This window comes from Nicotiana tomentosiformis, chromosome 11, assembly GCF_000390325.3.
Source record: "Nicotiana tomentosiformis chromosome 11, ASM39032v3, whole genome shotgun sequence".
NCBI lineage: Eukaryota > Viridiplantae > Streptophyta > Magnoliopsida > Solanales > Solanaceae > Nicotiana > Nicotiana tomentosiformis.
This window is the reverse complement of record NC_090822.1, coordinates 15,413,558-15,429,839: the sequence shown is the minus strand read 5'-3', so window position 1 is coordinate 15,429,839 and position 16,282 is coordinate 15,413,558. Positions and strand designations below refer to the sequence as shown.

Here is a 16,282-nt window from a genome sequence, read left to right as displayed (position 1 = left end):
GATGAACTGCTAACTGTAATTACTGTTGCAGACTAACTCTCCGGTAGAGATGATAGTAGAATCAATGCCCTGGCTTCGTCATCGAATATTATATTGACAAAACTCAACTGAGTTAATATTACATTAAACTCATTGATATGTTCTGTGACAGATCCACCTTCTGTCATCTTTAAGTTGAACAATCAACACATCAAATAGACTTTATTTGAAGCAGATGGCTTCTCGTACATATTTGATAATGCCTTCATCAGGCCTGTAGTGGTCTTCTCGTTAATGATGTTGAACGCTACATTTCGTGTTAGCGTCAAACAAATCACACCAAGAGCTTGGCGATCTAATAGATTCCAATCTGCTTTGGCCATAATCTCTGGTTTTACTTCGGTCAGAGGTAAGTGTAATTTTTTATGGTACAAACTTACATCATAGTAATGCCTATGTAAGCGCTTATATCATAAGTTTATCTCTTTTTTTTGTTCATTTTTCTTTCTTTCACGTACAACAACATGTTTGCTACTATCAGAGAGTCCAGATTATGGTGGTGAGTTTGTTATAGTTGCTAGTCTTATAGACAAAAGATGGAGTAAAGTCAAATTCCCTTACAATATCTGCTCAGTCCATGTTGGGGTTACACTGCATGGACGACTTCACAATAGTGTAAGGGTAAAAATGCCCTACAATAGCAAAGACCACAAGAAGAATATGTGGGACTGTGTGAGTCCTCGTAATGAAATCATTTATTTTGATCCTATCTCTGAAAAGTTTTGTATGTTTCCGGTCCCTGAGCCTAAGTCTGATCAAGATGAGAATGATATAGTTGGTTTAGGAGTTTTAAATGAATGCCTGTGTATGACTTGCTGGGAAGACAATAAAGGGGGTATTGAAATATAGAAATCATGGACATTCTTATTTTTCATAAGGAATATAGAAATAAATCCTTATTATGGATTTGCAACACCCTTCTTCGTGACAGAGAATGGAGAATTAGTTTTAATAATATATGGTCCTAACAGAAAAACTGTTATATACAATCCTAAGAATGATAAAATGCAAGACATTCTTGCTGACGGAGAGCAGGAAATACGTGCCATGATTAGCTATGTGGAAAGCTTGATCTCGCCAGAGGAGTACTACTGGATTGAGGAGCAGCACAAAAAATATGGACAGCTATTTTAAAAGCTTTCCTAATATTTGTTTTTTATGACAGAGAGTTGAGAAATAGCATAAATGGTCTTTGTTCTCTGATAGATTTAATGTGTGCAATATTGAAAAAAGAAGCAGCTTTTTTGGTGAGAATTTTATAGGATGTAAGTTTCTGATTGGGGCAACTGGTTTTAGTTGAGCATTTGCTGAGATTTTCTCAGAAATATTTTAGGATCTAAAATTTACAAAGTTAAGCTATTGGGATTTCTTCAGATGAGTGAATACATTTTGCATGAGATTTTTCTTACATCTATCTTTAACTTAATTTTAACTTTATATTATTTGCTCCAACTAATACTTAGATAATTTTTTTAATTTTTGTTACTCAAAAAATCTATAATTTACTCTCTGATTTGCTAATATTATTGTTAATCTTTAAATACTTTCAACTAATCAATGAAACACCAAAAAATCTTTTACAATAAGAACAGTTTTTGTGGAAAATGACTTCCATCATACCAAATACACTCGATTCTGAGTTCGCCAGTAGCACTGCACAACAACGACATGCTACATTGGCTGTAAACGACGATAATTTAGAAGATGGTGAACTGTTGAAAGAAAAACTAGTTTTGATTATTCTAGAATTGTATAACTTCCAAGTTTCAAATTGTTTTCAATAGCTAAACAAGTTTATGGAGAAGAGCTTTCGATTAAAATGAAGATCAAATAGCAAATGGATTTTGGCAAAATGCTTTCAATTGCACTTCACTTGAAACAAATACTGGTTTTATGGAGAAATTTTGTTTGATGTATATTCATTTCCAGCTTCCTCAGCATTAGACTCCTCTCTTAAAAATTTACTCTTCTAAGTTCATTTTGGTGATTAAATTTATAAAATTAAACTACACTAATTTTTTAATAGATTTATTTTTTAGGGAAAAAATTTAATCTTTTGGCAGTACTCTTATTCAAATTCAATAAGCGTCTATATTTCCCATATTTTGACAAAGTTAATTCAAGTAGCCTATTTTTTTTTTATCATATTTGCTACTCAATTTGAATAATCAGATTAACTACAAAAACTAGATAGCTACTTAAATTGTAATAGAGTAGTATTTGTTAAGTTTAGAATTTTAATAAGGGCAAAGGTCCAAATATGCCCTTGTACTATACGAAATTGAGCACATTTGCACTTCGTTAATACTTTAGCTCAAATATGCCCTTACCGTCACATAGTTGGTCCATATATGCCCTTAGAGTTATACAGTTGGCCCATATATGCCATTTTCGAAACAAAATTCACCCAAACTAATTAGCTCTTTTGTTAATTGTATTAAAGTGTATTACAAACAATATTTTCTTTTTATTAGTGCTTTTTTTTCTTTACCTTTCTCTTTTCTTTCTTCTTTTTTCTTTTCTTCTCTTTTTTCCCTTTTTCTTTCTTCCTTATCCGTTTCCTCCATTACTAATGTCTTCTCCATTTTCCTCATCAATTTCACTTGACAAAATTCATGAATTTAAATTACTAAGAAAATTCTCCCATAAGGTAATCAAGTTTCAATTTCACTGGCCCTCTAAATAAACGAAATTAAATTATTCCAAAAATTATAGTTTAAACTTTAAAATAATAAGAATATCTCAACCTTTAACAATACTCAAAAGACGAAAATATTTAAATTATTTCCAGAAAGATAATTTAATGATTAAAAGCCTAGAGTTCAAGTTGTAGTGTTATAAATTTGAGTTGTGTGATGACCCAAAAGGTCATCTTTAAATTTATTAGTTAATTCGGCATTCTAAAATCTCGAAAAGTACTAATTATCATCCCTCGACTTGCATGCGCAGTCCGTATAATGTTTCAGAAAGTTTTTATGTTAAAAATGGATTAAAATATGAAATAGAGCTTTAAAACTCAACTGAGTTGACTTCGGTCAGCCTTTTGAGCAAACGAACCCAGATCAGTGTTTTAAGGTCCGTATCATAATTTGGGACTTGGGCGTATGCCCGAAATTTAAATTAGAGGTCCCTAGCTCAAGTTATGGCCATTTGACGGAAACTAGAAATTTAAAGGCTAAGGATTTTCAAAGTTTGACCACGGATTTAACTTTTTGATATCGGGGTTGGATTCCGATTCCAGAAAAGAAAAAGGAAAAAAAAAAGAGAAGAAAAAAAAAGAAAAAAAAATAGAAAGGTAAAGAAAAAAAAGTACTAATAAAAAGAAAATAGTGTTTGTAATACACTTTAATACAATTAACGAAAGAGCCAATTAGTTTGGGTGAATTTCATTTCGAAAAGGACATATATGGGCCAACTGTGTAACTCTAAGGGCATATATGGACTAACTATGTAACGGTAAGAGCATATTTGAGCTAATATATTAACGAAGGAAAAATGTGCTCAATTTCGTATAGTACAAGGGCATATTTGGACCTTTTCCGTTTTTATAATGATCAATATCCCTAAAGAAATTTTGACTAATGTTATATTAGTGTATGCAGATTCTGGTGAGCAACAACATTGCTAAAAGGAATAAAGATCCACTCAACGGCTATGTATCTTGAACCATTGCCTTACATATAACTCAAAGAAGATCCAGAAACAAGGTAAAACAACATGATAGAAGATAACTTGCAGTAAAATGGGAGATTTAAAATGGAAGGAAAACACAACATAATGAGAGACAATTTGAGTGGGAAACACAACATAATGGGAGACAATTTGAAGTGTTGCTCCTTTCTTCGATAAAGCATGGAGCACTCCCTGGATTAATTAATCCAACCCATCAAATGGAGACAATTTGAAGTGCTGCTCCTTTCTTCAATAAAGCATGGAGCATGGAAGCACTCCCTGGATTCGACATGGAGTATGGAGCACTCCCTAGATTAATTAATCCAGTCCATCTCTCATGAAGGAATCAGAGGCACCTTTCTTGAATCAAATATCAGTAAAATATTATGGGCATCAATCAAATACCAATCTACAACATCTCTCAAAATTCGCCTATAAAAAAATGGGCAAACTCAAGGATTAAATATGCAACAACACAAACTGTTTCTAATCCTTTCTAGTTCTTAGTACAAACGATGTATTCTTGAGTCTACAAGTGTCATAAAAGATAGGAAGAGATAGAAAAAAACGAGTTGTGTCAACATTACAAAAGCTATTGTCGCTGAATATCGTTGATGGTGAGCGAACTAAAACCATCACCATTGTAACCTATTATCAAAGATCTAAGAAAATACTTGTGACCCAAAGGAAACTAGACGTAAGTACCTCACTGGTAGTGAACCAGTATAAAAATTATTGTGTCTTGTTATTTCTCAGCTTGCTTGGTTTATTTCTCTTTAACTATTCACTATACAGAATCTAGTCGACTAAACTCATATTTAGTCAACAGTTTTAATCGACCACAATTCACCCCCCCCCCCTCTTGTACTTTCAATTGGTATCAGATCCAGGCTAAAAAACTTACTTAACAACTAGTGAGGAAAAGATCATGGGATCAAACACAGTCGTCGGTGCATTATTTCAAGAGGGAACCTCTCAGGTACGACCTCCATATTTTAATGGACAACACATTTCTCACTGGAATGTTCGGATGGAAACATACACTATGTCATATGACATCAAAGTTTGGCGTGTGATCAAAAAGAGAAATCTTTCAATTCCGCCAAAGAAATATGAGAATAGTCAAGTCATATTATCAACCGATCCACTTGACTTAGATGATTACACTGATGAACAAGCTACTGTCATAACTGTGAATGCCAAAGTAAAAAATCTTCTGTATAATGCTATCAGTGGAAAAGAGTATGAAAAGATTTCAAGTTGTGAAACTGCTAAGGAAATGTGGAATAAACTGGCGATCACATATGAAGGAACCAACAAGGTGAAAGAAACAAGGATTAATCTTCTAGTTCGTGACTACGAGCTATTTCAAAAAAAAATGGAGAATCAGTGGAGGAAATATTTTCCAGGTTCAGCAAAATCCTTGAAGATCTAAAATTTCTTGGTAGACCAATCAAAAGCGGAGAAGAGGTCAGAAAAAGTTTTAGAAGTCTACCCACAATTTGGTAGCCCAAGGTTATTGCTCTGGAATGTCTGGACCTTGACAAAATGTCCTATGCTGAACTTAGAGGTGATCTAATTGCCTTTGAGAAAACTCACTTGGACAGGCAAATTCAACAAGAAAAGAAAAAAATAGTTGCTTTTAGAGTAGCTGTGGCTGAACCAGAAAATGAAGAGGAAGAGGAAGGAGGAGAATAGGATGAAAACATAGCCATGCTCTCCCAAGTTGTAACATGAATGATGAGAAAAAACAGAAATAGCAGGAGAGGTAGATCAAACTTCAAAAAAGGAAGGACGAATAATGAAAATGATAAAAGTGATGGAAGATGCTATGAATGTGGAAAACATGGACACATTCAAGCTGATTGTCCCGAACTGAAGAAGAAGCTCAGCAGGAACCTTCAAAGAAAAAGTCCTTTGGAGTCTGGAGTGATGAAGAAGAATCTGACCATGAAAAAATTGCAAATATGTGTTTCATGACCATAAAAGAAGATAACAATGAGAACTCAGGTGAGCTTGGGCTCATGGCAGACGAAGGAGCAGATGAGAAAGAAGACTCATGTGAACTTGGTCTTATGGAAGACGAGGGAACTAGTGAGGTACGTCTTCCTAGGTGCCCCAACTTTTATGAACTCCAAGAATTTGTTGATATTTCTCTTGCAGATATTGAAAGAGTTCTAAATGAACTCGGAAAAATCCAAAGAGAAAAAAAAGACTGGGCATTGAAGCTGGAAGTTAGTGAAATTGAGTAGAACATGCTTCAAGATGAAGTTAATGAACTTCAACTTCAACTGAATAGATTACAAAAATCCTCAAGTCAAAATTCTGTCAAATCAAATCAGACTGTTCCTTAAACATCTTTGATTAGAATTAGAAACTCTCAGGCATGCTCTTATTGTGGTCAAAATGGTCACAAAACTAACCAGTGCAGGAACAGAATCAGAGCAAAAAGGGGCTCTGAAAATCCAAAAAATTTGTCATGTTTTTATTGTGGAAAACTTGGTCACACTTCTAACCGTTGCAGGTTCAAGGACAACAGGAGATGGGTCTGGCGACCTAAATCCTCTAGTCAAGCTAACACTGAGAAATCTAACCATTTAGGACCCCAAGCAGGCTTGGGTACCTAAAAACAAGTTATTTTTTTTTGCAGGAACACCGTAAGAAGAATCGAAAAGAAAAATGGTGTCTTGACAATGCGTGTTCCAGATATATGACTGGTGACAAGCAATTATTCAAAACTGTCACCTAACTAGATGGACGAACATTTACCTTTGGAGATAAATCAAAAGGAAATGTAATTAGAATTGGAAAGGTTCCTCTCAGCTCAACATGTGATGTAGATGAAGTATATCTGGTTGATGAACTTGGTTACAATCTTCTCAGCGTTAGTCAACTATGTAACAATGACTACGAGGTTTGTTTCAAAAAACATGGTTGGTTTATTGAATATGAATCAGGTAAAGTTATTCTCTCAGGAAATAAGGACGGAAATGTTTATACTATTAGTAACTTAGATAGTGTTGGTAATCAAATTTGTCTAGCTTCTATTCTTGATGACCCGTGGGTGTGGCATAGAATACTTGGTTATGCTAGCATACATACTATTCATAAACTTTCTAAAAATGATCTATTCATTGGTCTTCCAAAACTAGAATTTTCAAAAGATCAAATTTGTGATGCATGTCAACTAGGAAAACAAACCAGATCCTATTTTAAAGTCAAAAACATTGTTTTCACTACAAAACCTCTTCAACTACTGCATATAGATCTTTTTGGACCTGCTAGAACTGCTAGCATAGGTGATAGAAAGTAAGCTTTTGTTATAATAGATGATTTTTCTAGATTCACCTGAGTTATTTTTCTAAGTCACAAGGATGAAGCTGTAAGAAACTTTGAAGTCTTTTGCAAGAAAGTGCAACATGAAAAAGGTTACTACATTTCCTCCATAAGAAGTGATCATGGACGAGAATTTGAAAGCAAAGCGTTTGAGAACTTCTACAATGATCAAGGGATCTCTCACAATTTCTCTTCTCCAAGATCGCCACAACAAAATGGAGCGGTAGAACGTAAAAACAGAACTCTACAAGACATGAAAAGAACCATGATTGTGGAAAATTCTCTCCCACACCATTTCTGGGCAGAAGATGTAAGTACAACATGTCATATCATCAACAGATACCTTATTCTACCAATACTCAAGAAGACTCCATATAAACTATGGAGAGGAAAAAGACCCAACATCAGTTATTTCCATCTTTTCGGCTGTAAGTGCTTTATTCACAATAATGGAAAAGATAATCTTGGTAAGTTTGATCCTAAAAGCGATGAAGGTATTTTTCTTGAATACTCTTCCTCCAGTAGAGCATATAGAGTTTTTAATAAGCGTACTTTATCCATTGAAGAATCTATAATTGTTATTTTTGTGGATACTAACCCTCATTTGAAGAATGATCATCTTCCTGAAGATGAAGAAATTGTCATAGTGCCAAAGTCTATCGATACAGGTGAAATTGCTTTTGAAGAAATGACTGATCAACAAGATCAGTCGACTATGCATCTTACAGAAAATTAGAAGTCCACTTTGATCGATCCAACAAATTCTGCTGAAAAAGAGCCAGAATTAGTCATTCCAAATGAATGGAAAAGTGAACCTGGATATCCTCATAAGTATATCATTTGAGACCCTCGGGAAGGAATGAAAACTAGAAGATCTCTAAAGCAGACATCAAATATTGCTCTCATATCCCAATTTAAACCAAAAAAGGTGGACGAAGCACTTGGTGACAAAATCTGGATAACTGCAATGAAAGAAGAGCTTGATCAAATTGAGAAAAATAAGGTATGGGAACTCATTCCTAAGCCACCAAATGCATCCATTGTTGGAACAAAATGGGTATTCAGAAATAAGTTGAATGAATCAGGACAAGTCGTGCTAAATAGAGCCAGACTAGTTGCTCAAGGTTATTCACAACAAGAAGGGATTGATTATGCGGAGACTTTCGCCACTGTTGCTAGGATTTGTAAATGAATACTTTCCCAATCATGTCTACAAATTGTCCAAAGCATTGTATGGCCTAAAGCAAGCACCTAGGGCCTGGTATGAAAGGTGAAGTTCATTTTTAGTTGAACATGGATTCTACGGAGGTAATATTGATACTACTCTATTCATCAAATGATCATCTCTAGGTAACTTAATTGTACAAATTTATATAGATGATATTATTTTTGGTAGTACTAACATTGTCTTGTGCAAAGATTTCTCAAAGATCATGAAAGGAGAATTTGAAATGAGTATGATGGGAGAATTAACTTTCTTCTTTGGACTTCAAATCAAGCAAGTACAGAAAGGGATCTTCATTAGTCAAATAAAGTACATGAAAGAACTCATCAAAAAGTTTGGTATGTCTAATGCAAAGACCATAGGAACACCTATGAGTCCATTGACTACTTTGGATGAAGACAAAAACGATAAGAGTGTTGATAAAATAATGTATCGAGAAATGATTGGCCCATTACTCTATCTTACAGCTAGTCGAGCAGATATTATCTTTAGTATTTGAAAATGTGCTAGATATCAGTCAGCTCCTAAAGAGTCTCATTTGACTATTGTTAAACGTATTATCAGATATTTGATAGGGGCTGTCGACTATGGCTTATGGTATGAAAGTGTGGAAAATTTCAATCTCAAAGGCTTTTCAGATGTAGATTTTGCAGGAGATAAACTTGATAGAAAAAGCACAAGTGGAACGTGCTAATTACTTGGAAAATCCCTTATATTCTGGCACAACAAGAAACAAAGTTGTGTGGCCTTATCCACCATAGAGGCTGAATATTTGGCAGTAGGCAACTGCTACACACAAGTACGATGGATCATGCATCAACTGTTAGATTATGATTTATGTCTTAATTCTGTTCCTATTATGTGTGACAATACTAGTACAATTTATTTATCAAAAAACTCTGTGCATCATTCTATGGCTAAGCATATTGAGATCAAGCATCATTTTATACATGATCATGTTGCTAAAGGAGATATTGTGTTAGAATTTGTTAATACTGAAAATCAGTCAGCAGATATTTTTATAAAACCTTTGCTTGAAGAAAGATTTTGTTTCCTTCGGAACAAAATTGGCATTTGTACAATTTCCTCATCACAGTGGTTAATATTTCCTATAATTACTTTTATTTATTTCCATATATGTTATTATTTTCGCCAAATAATCACACTCATTTATTTCCTATATCACACTCATTTATGGTGAACTGACAGCGTAGTTTTGCAGAAGGCAACTTTTCAGTTGCCTTTCATACTTCTATCTGGGAATCGAGGCGTCCTTTCTAGTGCTTTTTAACTCCTCCTCTCTCGATTATATCTCCCACTCTCTCAAAGAAACCAAACCACTTTCTCTCTGTTTTCTTCCACTCATGGCCGAAGCAAAACCCTCTCCCTCCTCTTCCATACCCAGAAGAAGCCACCAATTCAAGAAAACCAAAGATGACCCTGTTGATATCGAATCCTCCGAAAGCACATATCACTTACTCACTGAAGAAGAATCAAGTGTCTCTCAAGAAGACATCCTCATATCTCAAAAAAGGGCAGGAAAATGACCAGTGGAGTCCATCCCTAAACAATCCTCTAAGAAAAAGGGAAAAACTGAAAGTATAGAGTTTGGTCCTGAAGATAAGATGATTTTCTATGGTCCTGAGGAGAAGGCTAGGTTTTTCGTCTTCAAAGAAAAGTCAATTGCTTTTGGCCCAACTGTAATCTTAAAGTCTATGCAAAACTCTCACTGTGATGTTCTGTCTATTTTTGAAACTCAGAAACATGTCTCCCTATTTGATACTTTTGGTGATATTGTCTATCAAGAGCCTGTGTGCATGTTTAATGCAAACCTTTTTGTGAATGATAAAGATGATCTAGAAACTATGGTCTTAGGAACTCGCATTATCCTTGATTCTTATCAGTTTGAAAAAATCTTTGCCACAAAGTTTGTTGGATACAATTTCTTTGTACAACATTCCTGGCCAGATAATTTTAAAGCATCTTTTGATGAGGCCATAAGTGTTCTGTCTGAAAACCCCCTGATATAGGTCCTAAGAACTTGAAATTTGAAGATCGTGTTCTAGCCCATATTATGGAAACCACTTTGCTACCCCGTACTAGTTCTCTGAGTACTTTGTCTCTCAGAGATATATTTGTTATATATTGTTTGGTAAATGGTAAAGCTATAAACTCGTTTTCCTGGGTACGTCAATACATATTTGAAAGTATCAGGGACGTTTCCTCTTCTGCGAGCAGCCTGCCTCATGGTTTACTAGTTTCTCACATCCTGAAAGTCATAAAAGTGGACCTATCTCTCTATTCTCCAAAGACTATCTCCAGCACCTATGACAAGACTCCCTTTGCCATGATGGGGTATACCTTAATTGAGGGAACTTAGCTTAAGAAGGACAAATCACCATAGGTCATCCCTCCTCAGAGCAATGTGGGACTGAAATCTGAAGCCAACAAATCCTCTTCTTCAGACCAGTTGATGTTGATGCACCACAACATTGCAAGTATCAAGGAATTACTAACCTCTATGCAGGAGCAGGTGGACAAGATTAGGGAAGTAACCAAGGGAACCGGGGCAGACGTGTCCAAGATTAGGATCACTCTTCAAGCCACAAGGAGGCAAGGAATCAGGGCCATGCACGATGTCACTAAGAAGCTGATCAAAGTCACCAAGGACATTCATGCCTATTATGAAAGCTTATGCACTAAAGTGATCAACACCCTGAAATATTTTCTTGGAAGGAATTGAATGTTTGGGATGCTTAGGACAATCTTTTTTGCTTTGTGTGGTAGTTTAAGACTATTTCTTTTGGTTGTGTCTGGGGTGAGCATCAGTCGACTATGCTCACTATAATTGCTTATCTGTACAAATTTTATGCCATCTTAGTTAGTATTATTACTGCAAGTAGTTTCTCTTGCTTTTTTTTGATTGATGTCAAAGGGGGAGAAGAAAGAAAAAGAGTTGCGGGTGTGTTACAGGTGAGCTGCAGGTTCAAAATCAACAACCAGCTTAAAGACAGGGGGAGCACACTTGAAAAGAACAGGGAAGTATCAGAAGTGCAGATTCAAATCAACAACCAGCTTAAAAACGGGGGGAGCACACTTGAAAAGAAAAGGAAAGTATCCATAAATTAGTCAAACTCTTTTTAGATTATTGTCGTCATCAAAAAGGGGGAGATTGTTAAGTTTAGAATTTTAATAATGATAAATATTCCTAAAGAAGTCTTGACTAATGTTATATTAGTGTATGCAGATCTTGGTGATCAACAACATTGCTAAAAGGAATGAAGATCCACTCAACGGCTATGTATCTTGAACCATTGCCTTACATGTAACTCAAAGAAGATCCAGAAACAAGGTGAAATAACATGATAGAAGATATACTTGCATTTGTCCCGACCCAAAATCTCACCTGTCGTGATGGCGCCTATCAATACTAGGCAAGCCGACAATCTCAATAAACCACCATATCTTCTAAATTTGAAAATATAATATTTAAATTCAGTGGAAGAATCTCACAAATACAAAAATAAACACTCCCAAAACCCGGTGTCACTGAGTACATGAGCATCTAATATGAATACAAAGTCTAACTGATAAAAACACTTTCTGATAGTATAAAACAATACAATAACTGAGAGAAAGAGAGAGTCAAGGTCAGCGGACACCAGGTAGCTACCTTGATAGTCTCCAACGGATAGCACTCTGAGATCTAACAATCATCTTGTTCGGAAGCACCTGGATTTACACACGAGGTGCAGAGTGTAGTACGAGTACAACCAACTCAATAAGTAACAAGACTAGCCTCTGTGCTGAAAGTAGTGACGAGCTCCGCAGGTACAGTCCAGTATATAAATAAAGGTACAGAAGTTTAGGCATGCCTTCAAGTTCAACAGTTAAACTCAGTACAAGAAAAATAGATCAATATTGCATGATATGAGGAATATGACATCTCAGTGGGAAGACCTCATGTACTACTGGTCACTAATCATTCGGTCACTCGGTACTGTTTATGGTCAATCCAGCCCAGGGAAATTCCATCCCGTATATATATACGCATCGACTGACAGTCAGTCACGCAGTACCGTATAAGGTCAATCCAGCCTTGGGGTAATTCATCCACAAATATAAATAATACGGACAAGATCCATGTCCAGGCAAATTTATCACAATATAAATAAGGCATGTCCATGCCCTGGGAAGTCCATCCCGAATATATAATCATCTATGCTCTCTGGGGGTGTGTACAGACTCCGAATGGGCTCCTTCAGCCCAATGATATAAAGCCGTTATGGCCTACTGCAGGTGGACAGTCCCAATCCATATAATAATAAAGCATATAAGGCCTGCTGCAGGCGGTGGCCCTGATCCAGAATAATAAAGCCTATAAGGCTTGCTGCGGCGTGCAACCCGATCCTATAATAATAAAGCCTATAAGGCCTGCTGCAGGCGGGCAGCCCCGATCCATATAATAATAAATCCTATAAGGCCTGCTGCAGGCGGGCAGCCCCAATCCATATAATAATAAAATATATAAAGCCAATATGGCCTGCTGCAACGCGCAACTCGATCCCATAAATATCCTCACAGTGGATGAATATGACTGAGTGTGAAATGTACATTTTAAAAATAATTAATTCAACAGCAACACGACCCCATGGGTCCCAAAATATCGGCATGTAACCTAAACATGATCTTTAATAAGAGTCTCATCTCAATTTCTCTAACACGTGGAGGATACACATATAATAATATGGTTCTTTAATTTTTCAACTCCACAGAATTTATTTAAAGTCACAATTTCTATGGTGCACACCCACATGCTCATCACCTAGCATGTGCGTCACCTCCAACAATTAATATAACACAACATTTAGGGATTCATACCTTCCGAACCAAGTTTAGAAATGTTACTTACCTCAAACCGTGTAATTTCTTACTCCGCAATGCCCTTGCATGGTGAATTGGTCTCCGAAAGCCTCGTATCTAGCCACAATTAATTCAATTCAGTCAATGAAAATTATTGGAATTAATTTCATAAGAAAATACTAATTTTTCCAACAAAATCCGAAATTTAAATCAAAAATCGTCTGTGGGGCCCACGTCTCAGTATCCGACGAAACTAACAAAATTCGATAACCCATTCAATTACGGTCCAACCATACCAATTTTATCAAATTTCGATAACAACTTGACCACCAAATCTAATATTTTCGTTCTTGAAAAGTTTTGCAAAAATCATGATTTCTTCCATTTAAATCCAAAATAAATGATGAATATAACCGTGAATTTATGAAATATAATTACTTTTGGATATATGACACTTACCCAAGTCGAAGTCGTGAAGATATCCTCAAAATCGTCTAAGAACTGTGCTCCAAAAATCCAAAACGAAATGAAGAAAATGACCATTTTTGGTCCTTAAGTTTCTGTCTATCCGTCACTAAAAACACATTTTCCGTCACTAAAAGTCCACACCAGAACTTGCTTGCACCAACAGTTATTTGTTTCACTAAAAAGGCTTTAACTCCATTATACGAACTCGTAATTCGACGATTCTTGTTCCTGTGAGTCACAAATAATAATACGAACCTAGTCGTTCAATCGAAACGTAATTCGGAGCTGATTTGCTCAATGCGATACCAATTTCGCTCATTAAATAATTAACTCATGTTTCACGCTAAAAACCTAATCGCGATTTGATGAAATTAGACCAAACTATCCAGATCACTCCTATAATTCATAATCAAAATCCCGGAAGTCTCGAGTAAGAGGGCTCGTACTATGGGGTCTTATAGGGAGCCACGAGTTGATTTTAGGCCCCCACTCCATCGATATCCACCTCGGTCAGCAGGTAGTTTCCCACCACAGATGCAGGGCCAGCGGTTTGATCGTTATATTCAGTCAGGACCGGGGCAGAGCTCAGGCCAGCCTGAGGGTCATCGATAGGAGCGTTCTGCATAGATGAGACAGCTTACTCCTCCATGTACTCAGTGTGGTAAGCTGCACATCGGGCAATGTAGACAGGGTTCGAGTGCATGTTTTCATTGTGGGCAGACAGGACATTATATTAGCCGGTGCCCGGGGTTAGGCAGAGGTACACCAGCTCAGCCTTCAGGATTCACAGCAGCCTCTTCGCCCTCAGTCCGTGATCCCCGACCAGGTCCACAGTCTACTCGGGGTCGTGGTAGGGGGAGAGGTGGAGGAGACACCTCAGGTTCTAGTGGTGGCCAGAACCTCTTGTATGCACTCACAGGCCGACAGGATTCAGAGGTATCCCCAGATGTTGTCACAGGTATATTGACAATACATTCTCATGCCATTTATGCATTGATGGATCCCGGCTCTACATTTTCATATATTACTCCATTTATTGCTGGTAAGCTTGACATGAGATCTGAGTTGTTGCCACAGCCAGTTGAGGTGTCTACGCTAGTTGGTGACTCTATTGTAGCTAATCATGTCAATCGAGATTGTACAGTGTTAATTAATGACCATCCAACCTCTGTTGATTTAGTTGAATTGGTTATGCTAGACTTCGATGTCATTATGGGTATGGATTGGTTGGCAGCTTGTTATGCTAATATTGATTGTCGTGCAAAGTTGGTCCGATTTCATTTTCCTGGTGAGCCTGTCCTTGAATGGAAAGGTAATGCAGCCACGCCCAAGGGTAAGTTTATTTCATACCTTAGGGCTCGGAAGTTTATTGCTAAAGGTTGTTTATACCATCTGGTTCATGTTAGGGATATAGATAAGGAGCCAGCGAATCTTCAGTCGGTTCCTATTGTGAATGAATTCCCGACGGTATTCCCTGACGAGCTTCCAGGAATTCCCCCCGAAAGGGAAATTGGTTTCGCTATAGATTTGCTTCCTGATGCACAACCTATATCCATTCCTCCCTACATAATGGCTCCTGCAGAGCTAAGGGAATTGAAGGAACAACTGAAGGACTTGCTCGATAAAGGCTTTATTAGGCCAAGTACATCCTCATGGGGGTGCTCCGGTGCTCTTTGTTCGAAAGAAAGATGAGTCCTTGCGGATATGCATTGACTATAGGCAACTAAATAAAGTCACTATCAAGAATAAGTATCCTCTTCCATGGATTGATGACTTGTTCGACCAGTTACAAGGTGCCAAATGCTTTTCGAAGATCGACTTGCGATCCGGTTATCATCAGCTACGAGTCAGGGATATTGATATCCCAAAAACAGCATTTAGGACGAGGTATGGCCATTTTGAATTCCTTGTCATGTCTTTCGGGCTTACAAATGCCCCAGCAGCCTTTATGGATCTTATGAACCGGGTATTCAAACCATTCTTGGATGAATTTGTGATTGTGTTTATTGACGACATCCTGATATATTCACGATCGGAAGCCGAGCATGCGGACTACTTGCGAGCTGTATTGCAGACTCTCCAGGACTACAGGTTATATGCTAAATTCTCTAAATGTAAATTTTGGCTAACTTCTGTAGCTTTTCTTGGTCATGTTATTACCGGCGATGGTATCAAGGTTGATGGCCAAAAGATTGAAGCTGTGATGACTTGGCCGAGGCCCTTGAATCCGACAGAGGTTCGTAGCTTTTTAGGCTTGGCAGGGTATTACCGAAGGTTTGTGGAGGGATTTTCCTCTATCTCTGCACCATTGACGAAACTGACACATAAGGGAGCTAAGTTTTAGTGGACTGAGGCATGTGAACAAAGTTTTCAGGAACTAAAGAAAAGGCTTACTACGTCACCTGTCTTGACTCTTTCGGATGGCACCGAGGGTTATGTTGTATATTGTGATGCCTCGAGAATTGGCCTAAGTTGTGTTCTTATGCAGCATGGTAAGGTTATCGCGTACGCCTCCAGACAGTTGCGAAAACATGAACAAAACTATCCTACGCACGATCTTGAGTTAGCCGCAGTTGTATTTGCTCGAAAGATTTGGCGGCATTATCTATATGGGGTTCATATTGATGTTTTCACCAACCACCAGAGCCTTCAGTATTATTTAAACAGAGGGAGTTGAAC

At 37.1% G+C, this 16,282-nt stretch overlaps 2 protein-coding genes across 2 annotated transcripts; both read left to right on the top strand.

The window, feature by feature from the left end:
• Positions 1-4,639: 4,639 nt before the first annotated feature.
• LOC138901076 (uncharacterized) lies at positions 4,640-5,146 on the top strand. The gene has a single exon (XM_070188806.1). It carries the CDS (start codon positions 4,640-4,642, stop codon positions 5,144-5,146), a length of 507 nt encoding a protein of 168 aa, XP_070044907.1.
• Positions 5,147-14,230: 9,084 nt separating this feature from the next.
• LOC138901075 (uncharacterized) lies at positions 14,231-15,295 on the top strand. The gene has a single exon (XM_070188805.1). It carries the CDS (start codon positions 14,231-14,233, stop codon positions 15,293-15,295), a length of 1,065 nt encoding a protein of 354 aa, XP_070044906.1.
• The last annotated feature ends 987 nt before the right edge of the window (positions 15,296-16,282 follow it).